This window comes from Festucalex cinctus, chromosome 10 (genome assembly GCF_051991245.1).
Source record: "Festucalex cinctus isolate MCC-2025b chromosome 10, RoL_Fcin_1.0, whole genome shotgun sequence".
In the NCBI taxonomy this organism is placed as follows: domain Eukaryota; kingdom Metazoa; phylum Chordata; class Actinopteri; order Syngnathiformes; family Syngnathidae; genus Festucalex; species Festucalex cinctus.
In genome coordinates, this window is record NC_135420.1 from 819,618 (window position 1) to 833,002 (window position 13,385).

Below are 13,385 nucleotides of genomic sequence, written 5' to 3' on the forward strand. Positions count from 1 at the left end.
TAGGGATACTTGACTCATTGGCCAATTTTCAGCAGTGAAAAGTTAATATTTTGTCTATAATTAAAGTGGTAACTACATTATTTTTCATGCACAATTAGTAACTTTAAAAAGTAATATTTCTACTTGCTGTCGACTAATGATGACATCACCTGTGCTGAGGAAGTAGGTAACGACCAATCATGGCTTAGTTTACTGACCAAACCCAGAAAACAGGTGAGCGATGTTTGGCCATTACCTACTTCCTCAGCACAGGTGATTTCATCATCAGTCGACAGCAAGTAGAAAAATTACTTTTTAAAGGTACTAATTGAACACCAAAAATGTTAAAGTTATCAAATTCATTCTGGACAAAATATTAACTTTTCACTACTGGAAACTGTTCAATGAGTCAAGTATCCTTTTAACATGTTGTCAATATGAGTCATCAAATTTATGACTCGAGTTTGACTCAGGTCCCAGTCATATGACTTGAGTCCAAACCTCTGCCATGCAGGGCGCTGCCAGGACCACTGGGATCAAATTGTCATTCAGCGTCTTGCTCAAGGAGACTTCAGAGGTGATGGTCAGAGGGGCTAAGGATGGAACACACAACCTCCCAGTTGGGAGATAACTCTACCACTGAGCCATGCCACCCAATGACAGTTTCAATTTGAGGTGGGCGGATCGATCCAAATATCGCTATTATCAATACCAAGTGACTAGCAATTTTGGATCGATACTGGCACTAAAATATCAATCTAGTAGTTTAATTTCCGTTTGGTCAAACAGATAACAGGCATATCACAGTAGTGTGTTTCGATCGTGTTCCATCACGTGACTTAGCATCTCATCTTTGTAGTAGATTGCATGAAGACATGTATGTCTGTAGCATTGCACTTGAAAAATATTTTTTAGTATGTTTTATATTTGTTGTTGCATCATAATCTTTAACATCTTGGTTATTTAGGTTGAAAAAGAAATTATGAAGGTAGCGTTTTTAGTTATTTTTTGTATTTGTAGTTTCTGAACAGTATATGACAAATTATTTGTTTATTTAAATTACTTTGTGCACTTTGTTTAAGAACGTTGAAAAAATACATTGTCATGGTTGGAGTCTTTCTGGCGGGGGAGGTCATTGCTAAAGTATTTTAAATTCATCAAGAAACTGCCCTGTTTATCATTTAAAAAAAAAGTAAAGAAACAACAGCTACCCTAATCAAATAATTATAAACTATAATTTTCAAAAAGTAAGCATTATCGGCGATACTGGCCAAGTATTTACTTGGTATCAGATTAATATCAAAATTTGCAGTATCGCACATCACTAGTTTCAATGTGCTCAAAGTAGCAGTGTGGTGGCCGTGGCTCAGGAGATAGAGCCGGTCATCCAGTAACTGGAAGCTCCGCTGTTCGATTCCCGCTTTCTTCAAGTCATGTGGCGTTGCGTCCTTGGGCAAGACATTTCACACACAGCCTCCAGTGCCCCTGACACTGGTGTATGAATGGTGCAAATTAATGGTGGTACGTAGGCGCACACTGGCAGCCACACTTCCATCAGCCTGCCCCAGGGCAGCTGTGGCTACTTATATAGCTGCCACCAGAATGTGAATGCTTGAGTATGGAGGACCAAAAGTGCCAACATTAAATAAATAAATACAAGTGTCATTAATTAATTAAATGTGTCATTAATTAAATTTACTATTATTTATTTATTTATTTATTTATTTATTCATTTATTTATTTCTCTATTTAATTATTTCATGGTCACTGTTGCGGTGTTTCATGAATTTATTTTATCTGTCAAGCTCACCCGTCAAAGTTAGTGGGCGGGTCCTAACACCTGATTGGTCAATCTGCTCACCAAGTCAAGGCAAATCCATTTCAGAATAGTCAATTGATGCGGAGTGAGTAGCCAGTAAACACAATTGATAGGCTGGGTGGCGCTTTTCACCTAAATAGGTACGTTTCCATTAGACATTAGATTTACGCTTTCATTAGGTGCTTTTTGAGACGTGCTGAAATGGAAGTTCTTCGCAAAATTTTAATAGAAACACTTTTTTTTCCCGCATTTCCTACTAGTCATGTGACTCCGCCCGGTCACGGACAAAAGTACAAGATCAGTGGCTCAGCGAGAAGCCACAATGGTGGCCAGTCCGCCACTTTCTAAAATGCTCTATTGAACAACTGCTGCAAGTCCAACAACAAACATCACCAAAGTGATTAAAACATTGCAAAAAAAAAAAAAAAAAAACACAAAACAAAATTGCATTTATGTATGCAAAACAACAATAACAATAGTAGCAAATTTAAATTCAGCTCAACTTTATTTTGAGAGCACTTTAAAAAAAATCGCTGCAATGAACACTGCTGTAGCCAACATTGAATAAAAATCAAACATACGAAAACAATTAAAACATTAAAATGAACAACATACAAACAGTAAACTATCACATTCCAAACGTGTGGACCTAAAAGCCAGCAGATGTCGCTGTTTGACTTGCTGCCCGCGCCACTGCTGTTTCCAGGCATCATAAACAAAGACTTCTTAAATCTCCCTATCACGATCTATAATATGTTTTCTAATAGAATTTGAGATATATTTAAAATCCCTTAAATGTATCAATTCTGAAACACCCAAACAATTTATTCTCGTGACGTTGCATGATGCGACCGCCTACATGAACTGCGAGATCTCGCGAGAGTTGAGGCGGGACATTACGAGAACTACGCCTCAGAAGCAAATTACTCTTCAATGGAAACGCCTACAAGGCAAAATTGTACTTTATCGAAATAAAAGAAATATCGCTTTTATTTTGATGTTGGTTTTGCACAACAAATAGCCTTGATCACTCTATATGAGCAAAAAATCTATCACCATAGCCGCCATGTTGACAACCACTTCAGGCCGAAGCAGTCGCTTAGACAAGATTTGAGTGAATCAGGCCTCAGCCCCGCCCACTAACTTTGACGGGCGAGCTTGACAGATAAAATAAATTCACGAAACACCGCAAAACAGCGACCATGAAATAATTAAATAGAGAAATAAATACATGAATAAATAAATAAACAAATAAATATCTAAATAAATATATACATAAATAAACAAATAAATATATAAATAAATAATTAAATAATCACAGGGAAATTAATTAGTTAATGACACATTTAATTAATTAATGACACTTTTATTTAATTATTTAATGGTGTATTTATTTATTTAATGTTGGCACTTTTGTTCCTCCATACTTGAGTGCATGAGTAATGTATACATTGTAAAGTGTTTTTGAGTGTCCAGAAAATTTCTATTAAAATCTGATGTATTATTATTATTATTATTATTATTATTATTATTATTATTATTAGTAGTAGTAGTAGTAGTAATAGTATTATTATTAGTATTATTATTAAAGTAGCAGAATAATGTAGCACTGAAATTTCATTTGAATTTAATGGTACAATAAATTAATGGTACAATAAACTAATTGTCGACATAGATTGCAAAGCTCTCATAGTTCCATCTGATATTTAGACATTTTTATTCCTTCTTTTACCTAGTCCCAGGACACAGTCTCCAGAGTTGCAGGACTGATTTCACCATAGTCTTGAAGGAATGTTCTTCCGATAATCTGTTCAGGAAACTGAACTAAAATTAATTAATAGGGGGTGAAATTGATCCTTTTTAATTTTATTAAGAAAATAAAGTGTCATGCACACTTTGTGTTGAAATCTACATATCCTTCTGGTCCCCAAAATTTATTTGGAACTGTCTACATATACTTGGGTTCAGGCTTGCTGTGGCAGTTGTACTCCATGCCACCCATTGAACAGAATGACTATAAACCATTGATGCTCAAAGTGCAGCATTAAATATTTTAATTGTTCTAATGTTAACTTTTCACAATTTTCAAACTTGAAAATACAAGAATGCAAAAGTTCTTTAGGCTTCCATTGTGCGTATTGCATACTCTTCCTATAATGATTTTGTCTTTTCTGATATTTTCATCTGAAAAACAATGTATCCATTCATAAAATACATGCCAAAACTGCTTTGACTAGAATCTGCCATGTCATACTATACAGTGCGTTGAGTAACTATTCCCAGGTCACTCAGCCCCAAGCAGATTATAATGTTTCATACTTCCAGACTACGCAGTTCTCTTGCTGTATTTTAAGTAAGAGTAAAAATGCTGAAAAATATATCCTGTTTCTATATTGTTATCTTAATCTTAGTGTTTTGTACTTTTTGATTTTTGTGATTTGTATTACCCAAAAAGGTGCCTTACAACCCGTGATAATAATGTCAGTATAACCAGTGTTTCTGGCTGGTGTTAGCCACTGACAGTATTTTAAGCCTCTGAAACAGGACTGGCATTAGAGTCCTGCCTGTTTGAGTGGCCACGCTTGGACTATACTCGGGTGGTGGAATGTGAGTGTGGGTGGGGGAGAGTGTTATTTTGTTGGCTGCTGGGAAAAGTGCTGACAGAGTGGAGGGAGGTAAGCCGTCCAATAGTACTGGGGATCATGGTAATGGTGTTTGGCGTCATGAGAGGGATGTCATCTGGTGAGCGCCTTAAGGCCAGAGTATAGTCTGGTGGGCAAGTAGTCCTCAGCAACATATCATGAGAATTCAGTGAATCACCCAGCCGCCTGCAGTCTTGGTCCAGGTCTGAGCGTTGCTTCATCTGAAGAGACATTATCTCCTCTTCCTGTGTATGAGCAAGGTTGTTGGTTGCACTCTGTTGAGGGCTGCAGCGCTTGTGGATGTCATGCCGGTGCTTGTCTTTCTTGTAGTAAAGAGCTGCAAAAGCCAGAATGTTGAGGAAGAGTAGAGATGCTCCCACTGCAATAGTCACTGACAACTCAGTGGAATAGTCACGCTGGTCCACCAGATGTGGTTGGTTGTGGATGTCCTGGTTCTCTGTTGGGAGGGGAGTTGGGGTGGGATTCTTAGTCACTAGAACCTTTGGCTTTGGAGTGCGGTTGCTTGCGCCTGATGGGGAAATCTGAAGAAACCATACAACAGAAATATATTACATCATGAAAAATTGTTCGATGATAATTCTGTCCCCACCTAGGAGCAGGGTGACATTGAAATGCGGGACATACTCCCAAGTGGCCAATTTATTTCAGGTCCATCTGATCAAGTGTTTTTGCTTTGCATCTACACGCGGTGTCAACTCGGCACCCTGAGTTTGTGTATGTGATGGTGATTGAAATCCTTATTTCGAACATAACATAAAACAGTAACCTCAACAAAACTAAAACAAAACAAAAATACTAATCAATAATAAATCAAGGTAAACTAAGAAAACATTTTTCAATCATTTGTAATAAATAAATAAATAAATAATAAACACCCACACGTGTGTACTGAATGACAGAATAGATTTTCAAAGCGGTTGGCCTGTCAAAAATAAGTGTTAACTTTGGAGATTAATTTGAATTCTTTAAAAGAAATTAACTCTGTTTTATTTCCTTCCTGTTACGTAACCTGCAGCCAAACTTAGTCAGTTGTAGACAAACACAGACTATAGGTAGGGCTGGATGATTATGGGAAAAATAATAATCATGGTTAATTTTATTGAGATTGAAATCACAATTAGTAAAATTATTATCAGTAATTTTAAAACATAATAGTTTTTCAATAACTGAAAACTATAATCATAGATTTATCCCTTCATGTTATATTCATTTTGTCAAGTATAAAATAATCCTTGGCTTGCGTACCCCGAGTACCACCCATTGACGGCTGGCATAGGCTCCAGCATGCCCGCGACCTTCGTGAGGATAACTGGTATGGAAAATGGATGGATAAATTAATCTTGTAAAAATCATTTGAAATTCAAGCCTCTTGCATTTTCATAACCTTGCCACAAGCTGAATTCTCGCAGTATTTGTGAGTTCACAAACTCCGGAGAATACATCTTGTACCATTCCCACTGATACCTTTGTAACCGACCTTTTTTTAGGTCGGACCAATCAGGTGTTGTTTAGGGCGCGATGAAACCAAGAAGTGCTGATGGCGTGGGGGGGAACAAACAGACCTAATAGAGGAATGGACGCTGCAATTCATTCTGTTCTCGCAGAATTACGCACAGTTTTCTTGTTGAATGTTGAACAGCGAGAGGCGCTTCGTGCATTTCTATCTGGTAAAGATTTTTGTGCTACACCAACACCGCCCCACCTCCCAAGACGAGAACGAAGATGACATTTTCATCCGTTGCCTTGACCGGAGGAGGTGCGACAGGCAGCAATGCCAAGCAGGAAATAACATCAACCTGTACATTAACCGACTGGTCAAAACAAACGTGCAAAGATGCCATATTGTCCAATCAGCTCAAAGTATTGTACAGCAAGTCCCTCCTTTCCCAAACGGATCAACAGGGTGAAGTTCCAGATTGATGTGAGGAACTCCCTTGAGTGAATCACAATTATAAATCTGACTTGTGAGGACATTTCCTTCCTTAATTTTCAAACTTAAGCATTACATTACCCCTTTATCATCTTTTTATTTTATCTTATGTTATTTTTACAAGTCTGGAGACTTAGTGGGCTAAACTGGGACCTCAAAGGATTAACAGAGAGAAATTAAATGAGTAAGAAAAGAATACTTAAATAGCAATTGAAAACAAATAGTGTGTTCATCCGTATTTTGGCCTCTTATTGCGGTGCTATGCATCCATGCAATATACACTTACAATGAGAACAGAAGAAACTTTTTAAAATTTCCTGTTAGCAATTGAATGGGATCCTCCACTGACAGCATTAGCATTAGCGCTAGGCTAGCTGTGTTTTTAAAACAAAGCATGTTTTTGTCAGGGGTTGTGGGTGATTGAGGACCCAAGTGGAAGGAGGCAAGGCGAGGCGTGGCAGAGGTGCTCTTAAACATGTTTTAATTTAAACTCAAAACAAATAAAGTACAACACAAAACAAAGCTGGGAATAAACTTACTAAACTGTACTTCTAAACTAAATCAAGCAAAACTCACAGGGCGCAAGAAACAAGGTGTGACAATGACAAAGACTGAACAAAAGCAGGGAACTAAATACACACATTAATGAGAGACACCTGGACAAGACACAAGTGGCTTCGGGAGCTGATTGGATAACACAAGGGAACGGGAAAATGAGCACAGGTGGACATGATAAGACATTGACAGAAAAGGAAACACAAGGAGAACATGACCAAAAGAAACCCAAACCAAAACCCAGATCCTAACAGTACCCATGCGTCTCAATGCATCATCCACAGCAGCCTCTGTGAAAAATCTGAGGAGACGCATCTCCTTAGCTTGTTGCAACCATTTAGCTGTTGCCTCCTCCAGGTCCATTGTTGGTCTAGTCTTTCTGTTAGGGGATTGTGGGGTATTGAGGACCCAAGTGGAGGGAGGCTAGGTGAGGCGTGGCAGGTGTGTTCTTAAGCCTTCTTTAATTTAACTCAAAACAAACAAATAAACAAAGTACAACACAAAGCAAAACTGGGAATAAACTTACTAAACTGTATTTCTAAACTAAACCAGGCAGGACTCACAGGGCACAAGAAACAAGGTGTGACAATGACAAAGACTGAACACAAGCAGGGAACTAAATACACACAGTAATGAGAGACACCTGGACAAGACACAAGTGGCCTGGGGAGCTGATTGGAGTTATCCAAGGGAACGGGAAAACGAGCACAGGTGGACATGATAAGACATTGACAGAAAAGGAAACACAAGGAAAACATGACCAAAAGAAACCCAAACCAAAACCCAGGTCCGAACAGTTTTGTATTAAAAGTGGAAGTCCTTCTTCTTGTTGTGTGTTTAGTTTTACAGTTCCGAGTCAAGGACGCATCTGTTGAGGAATGACGCATCTGAACTCCCTCCAGAACTTGCTTGTGATTTTTAACTACACTGTTGCAATATGCCTAGTGGAAAAAGAGCTGAGACTGAGGAGATAAAATCTTCTCTTGCAAAACTCAACAAAATGATAACCGAAATACTAGAAATGACAAAGAGCATCGAGCCACTTTGTGAGGTCTTGCAGGAACTTCAACAGTTGAGGAGAGAGAGACAAGAAAGAGATCAACGCATTGTCGGCTTGGAACAAAAAGCGGATGATTTGGAACAGAATCTTCGTAGCAACGATGTGACAGTCACAGGCATCAACATCAAGCCGTGCACCGCTGGAGCTGCGGCAGGCACAAGCAGAGGTGAGTCTGGCCAAACAAGATTGTGGAACAAGTCACAACTCGACTTTGAGAATCGGGATTAACTGTGAACCCAGCGCACATTCGAATGTTTTTCGCTTCCAACTGGGGGGAACATGACCACCGACAGTTCTGATAAGGTTCATTGACAAGAAGAAGAGAAAAGATTTCTCTTCTGAGAGAAAGCTTCAAACTAAAAGGTAAACACGTTTATGTCAATGAAAATTTGACTCAATGAAATGCCCCCTCCGTGAGCCGGCACCTTACCGTAGTGGAGGGGTTTGCGTGTCTCAATGATCCTAAGAGCTATGTTGTCTGGGGCTTTATGCCCCTGGCAGGGTCACCCATGGCAAACAGGTTCTAGGTGAGGGGCCAGACGAAGCACGGCTCAAAAAAAACCTTATGATAATTAATATAAATGGATCGCGTTTTCCCTTGCCCGGACGCGGGTCACCGGGGCCCCCCTCTGGAGTCAGGCCTGGAGGTGGGGCTCGTTGGCGAGCGCCTGGTGGCCGGGCCTGCACCCATAGGGCCCGGCCGGGCACAGCCCGTAAAGGCAACGTGGGTCCCACGGGCTCACCACCGGTGGGAGGGGCCAAAGGGGTCGGGTGCAGAGCAGGTTGGGCGGCAGCCAAGGGCGGAGACCTTGGTGGACCGATCCCCAGCTACAGAAGCTGGCTCTCGGGCCAGGGAAGGAGCCCGAGCTGGTGTGTGAGGCCGAGAAGTTCCGACTAGACATAGTCGGACTCGCCTCCACACACAGCTTGGGCTCTGGTACCAGTCCTGGAGTTGCCCACGGTGAGAGGCGCAAAGCAGGTGTGGGCATACTTATTGCCCCCCGGCTTGGCGCCTGTACGTTGGGGTTCACCTCGGTAGACGAGAGAGGATAGCCTCCCTCCGCCTTCGGGTGGGGGGACGGCTGTTGTTTGTGCAGATGCACCAAACATCAGTTCTGCTGGGGGACTTAAACGCTCACGTGGGCAATGACAGTGAGACCTGGAGGGGCGTGATTGGGAGGAACGGCCCTCCCAATCGGAACCCGAGCGGTGTTCTGTCATTGGACTTCTGTGCTCGTCACGGATTTTCCATAACGAACACCATGTTCAAACAGAAGGGTGTCCATATGTGCGCTTGGCACCAGGACACCCTAGGCTGCAGTTCGATTATTGACTTTGTAGTCGTGTCATCGGATTTGCGGCCACATGTTTTGAATACTCGGGTGAAGAAAGGGGCGGAGCTGTCAACTGATCACCACCTGGTGGTGTGTTGGCTCCGTTGGTGGGGGAAGATGCCGGTCCGACCTGGCAGACCCAAACGTATTGTGAGGGTCTGCTGGGAACGTCTGGCGGAATCCCCTGAAAGAGTTTCAACACCCTCATCCGGCAGAGCTTCTCCCTTGTCCCGGGGGACATTGAGTCCAAATGGGCCATGTTCGATCGGAGCTGTGGCCGAAAGGTGGTCGGTGCCTGTCGCGGCGGCAATCCTCGAACCCGCTGGTGGACAACGGATGCCGTCAAGCTGAAGAAGGAGTCCTATCGGGCCTTTTTGGCCTGTAGGACTCCGGAGGCAGCTGACAGGTACCGGCTGGCCAAACGGAACGCGGCTTCGGCGGTTGCTGAGGCAAAAACTCAGACATGGGAGGAGTTCGGTGAGGCCATGGAAAATGACTTCCGGACGACTTCGAGGAAATTCTGGTCTACCATCCGGCGTCTCAGGAGAGGAAAGCAGTGCACCATTAACACTGTGTATAGTGGCGATGCTGCTGACCTCGACTCGGGACGTCGTGAATCGGTGGGGGGAATACTTCGAAGACCTCTCAATTCCACCGACACGTCTTCATTTGAGTAAGCAGAGTCTGAGGACTCTGAGGTGGGCTCTCCTATCTCTGGGGTCGAAGTCACTGAGGTGGTTGGAAAGCTCCTCGGTGGCAGAGCCGGGGTGGATGAGATCCTCCCGGAGTTCCTCAAGACTCTGGATGTTGTGGGGCTGTCATGGTTGACACGCCTCTACAACATCGCGTGGACATCGGGGACAGTGCCTCTGGATTGGCAGACCGTGGTGGTCCCCCTTCTTAAGAAGGGGGACCGGAGGGTGTGTTCCAACTGTAGAGGGATCACACTCCTCAGCCTCCCTGGTAAGGTCTATTCAGGGGTGCTGGAGAGAAGGGTCCGTCGGGAAGTTGAATCTCGGATTCAGGAGGAGCAGTGTGGTTTTCGTCCTGGCCGTGGAACAGTGGACCAGCTCTACACCCTCAGCAGGATCCTTGAGGGTGCGTGGGAGTTCGCTCAACCAGTCCACATGTGTTTTGTGGATTTGGAGAAGGCATTCGGCCGTGGGAGTCCTGTGGGGGGTGCTTCGGGAGTACGGGGTGCCGGGCCCTCTGATACGGGCTGTTCGCTCCCTGTACGACCCATGCCAGAGTGTGGTCTGCAGTAAGTCGGATTCGTTTCCAGTGAGGGTTGGACTCCGCCAAGGTTGCCCTTTGTCACCGATTCTGTTCATAATTTTCATGGATAGAATTTTTAGGCGTAGCCGAGGTGTTGAGGGGGTCCGGTTTGGTGGCCTCAGCATTGCATCTCTGCTTTTTGCAGATGATGTGGTGCTGTTGGCTTCAACAAGCCGGGATCTCCAACTCTCACTGGAGCGGTTCGCAGCCGAGTGTGAAGCGGCTGGGATGAGGATCAGCACCTCCAAATGTGAGACCATGGTCCTCAGTCGGAAAAGGGTGGCGTGTCCTCTCCGGGTCGGGGATGAGATCCTGCCCCAAGTGGAGGAGTTCAAGTATCTTGGGGTCTTGTTCACGAGTGAGGGCAGGATGGAACGGGAGATCGACAGGTGGATCGGTGCCGCCAGCATGTGCAGTGATGCAGACTCTGTCTCGGTCCGTTGTGGTGAAGAAAGAGCTGAGCCAAAAGTCAAAGCTCTCGATTTACCGATCGATCTACGTTCCAACCCTCACCTATGGTCACGAGCTGTGGGTCGTGACCGAAAGAACAAGATCCCGGATTCAAGCGGCCGAAATGAGTTTCCTCTGCAGGGTGTCCGGGCTCTCCCTTAGAGATAGGGTGAGAAGCTCGGTCATCCGGGAGGAACTCAGAGTTGAGACGCTTCTCCTCCGCTTTGAGAGGAGCCAGCTGAGGTGGCTCGGGCATCTGGTTTGGATGCCTCCTGGACGCCTCCTTGGGGAGGTGTTCCAGGCATGTCCCACCAGCGGGACAACCCAGGACACGCTGGAGAGACTACGTCTCTCGGCTGGCCTGGGAACGCCTTGGGATCCCGCCGAAGGAACTGGTTGGGGAGAGAGAGGTCTTGGTTTCCCTCCTAAAGCTGCTGCCGCCGCGACCCGACCTCGTATAAACGGTAGTAAATGGATGGATGGGTGGATTTTGGTATCTTGTTGCACTATTGGCATTTGACCTAACAACCTGTAAAAAAAAAAAAAAAAAAAAAAGAAGCCCTGTTACCAACACAAGCAGCAATATTTTTGGCAAGGCATGCACTGAACACATGTGATCATGCCATCAGTGAGTGTTGTGCGAGAACAGGACACAAAGTTCAAAATTCTATTGTCACGGCGTAGTAAGCGGGCGTTTGTGCTTTTATTCTGTCATTTTCTATCTTATTTTAAAACAACTAACCACCACTCTCACCTCAGGTCCCTTGCCCTTCCTCCTGCTCTCCTCTTCGCCGGTCCCAGTCCATGATTGCTTCCACCTTCCTTCAATTACTCAACCAATAAATAGACTCCATCCACCACCTGCCAGTGCTGAAGTGTCACATCCCGTGCATGGAGGTGTCCTCACAGCCATTGATCCACAGTCCTTGTTTTGCCTTGCCTCGCCTTGCGCTTTGTTTTGGTGCCCTTTTTCCTCCCGAGTGGAGCGCCTTTAGTTGTCCCCTTTTTGAGTCCACTACCCCCCTCTCTATTTTGGAGCTCTTTCTGTTCATGGTTTCTCCCTCTGCAAGAGGTGATTTTGTGTTTAGTGAATAAACTGCAGCCTTTGAGGCCAACCGTCTGCCTGCGCCTGAGTCCTTCTGCGTTTTGTCAGCACACTTCGGCCAGTATGGACTCAGTAGGGGAAGCTGGTAGCCGCGGTGGCAGGAGGAGTTCCAGCATGCCATGGCCACCCAACTGGGCGAGATTTCCAGTCAGGTACAGGAACTGGTGAGCCATCTGCGTCACTCCACTGTACCCACCACAGGACTGGAACCACCGGCTGGACCCTGCACTTCGACTTCTTCCTTTACCGGAGTTGGCCTGAGGCTGGCCTCAGTTACTCCGAAGAACCCTTCTTGACCGACTGTGACATTCATTTTGAACACTCCCCACAGGTCTTTCCCATGGACCATTCCTGAGTGGCCTTCATGAGCTCCCACCTGACTGGGCGAGCCAGGGCCTGGGCCACCGCAGAATGGGCAAGGAACTCCCTGACCTGTCTGACCTCTTCCGACATCTGTACAGCTCTTCGCCGATTCTTTGACGCTGTCAGAACGGATTGACAGAAGGCTCGAGAGCTGAGCCATCTTCGTCAAGGCAGGGAGTCCGTCAGTGTTTATGCCATCAACTTTCGCACCTTAGCAGCTGAAAGTGGCTGGAACACAACTGCACTTTACATTCATTTTTTGAAGGGCCTTACCATGCAGATCTGTTACTCCCCATTGACCTGCCGGACGGCCTGGACTCACTGACCTCGCTTGCAATTCGGACTGACCATCGGTGGCGGGAGCTCGCTCAGACTTCCCCAAAAGAGAATTGAACTGGGGTCCATACTTTTTTTTTTTTTTTGAGAGAGAGCTCAGAATTGTTTATTCAGTAGTCTTACCGATTCAACATCTTATCATCATTGCTCTCTCGCTCTTTTTTTAAAATATAGGTATGTGTGTGTGCGTGCGTGTGTTTGCGCGTATGTGCGTGCGGGGGTGTGCGCGTGCGTGTAAATACGTGTAAATTTATATTCATTAATTCACCAAAAACCTAATAAAAATCTCATTACCCTTCACCTTAACCGGATACTTCAGAGTCTCGCCAGAGTCGTGAAGTTCAGAATGTCAAGAGACCAGAGGAAAGGTCAAAGAAAAGAAAGATAAATCAAAGTAAAATCCAACACCAACTAAACACTTCCTGCCATGCACATGGTTACAAAATCAGAGTCTTACGCCAACCTCAGAAACCTCTAAATTCCAACAAATTATGGAGAACTCAAGAGACCAGAGGA

At 44.4% G+C, this 13,385-nt stretch overlaps 1 protein-coding gene and 1 long non-coding RNA gene across 7 annotated transcripts in view; one reads left to right on the top strand and one right to left on the bottom strand.

The window, feature by feature from the left end:
• Nucleotides 1-282: 282 nt before the first annotated feature.
• Nucleotides 283-13,385, bottom strand: part of nlgn1 (neuroligin 1) — a 553,113-nt gene continuing 540,010 nt past the window's right edge. For 4 of the 6 annotated variants that reach the window (XM_077533449.1, XM_077533448.1, XM_077533446.1 and 1 more), the window contains one exon: nucleotides 284-4,982. In XM_077533449.1, coding sequence (XP_077389575.1) covers nucleotides 4,386-4,982 — 597 coding nt within the window. In that variant the 3' untranslated portion in view covers nucleotides 284-4,385. Of the gene's footprint in view, nucleotides 4,983-13,385 lie in introns of all 6 variants that reach the window. The other 2 variants (XM_077533451.1, XM_077533447.1) reach the window with 2 other exon arrangements.
• LOC144026631 (uncharacterized) lies at nucleotides 4,914-12,180 on the top strand. Its single transcript, XR_013285247.1, has 2 exons — nucleotides 4,914-8,172; nucleotides 11,825-12,180. It is a non-coding gene; the product is annotated as an uncharacterized LOC144026631 (long non-coding RNA).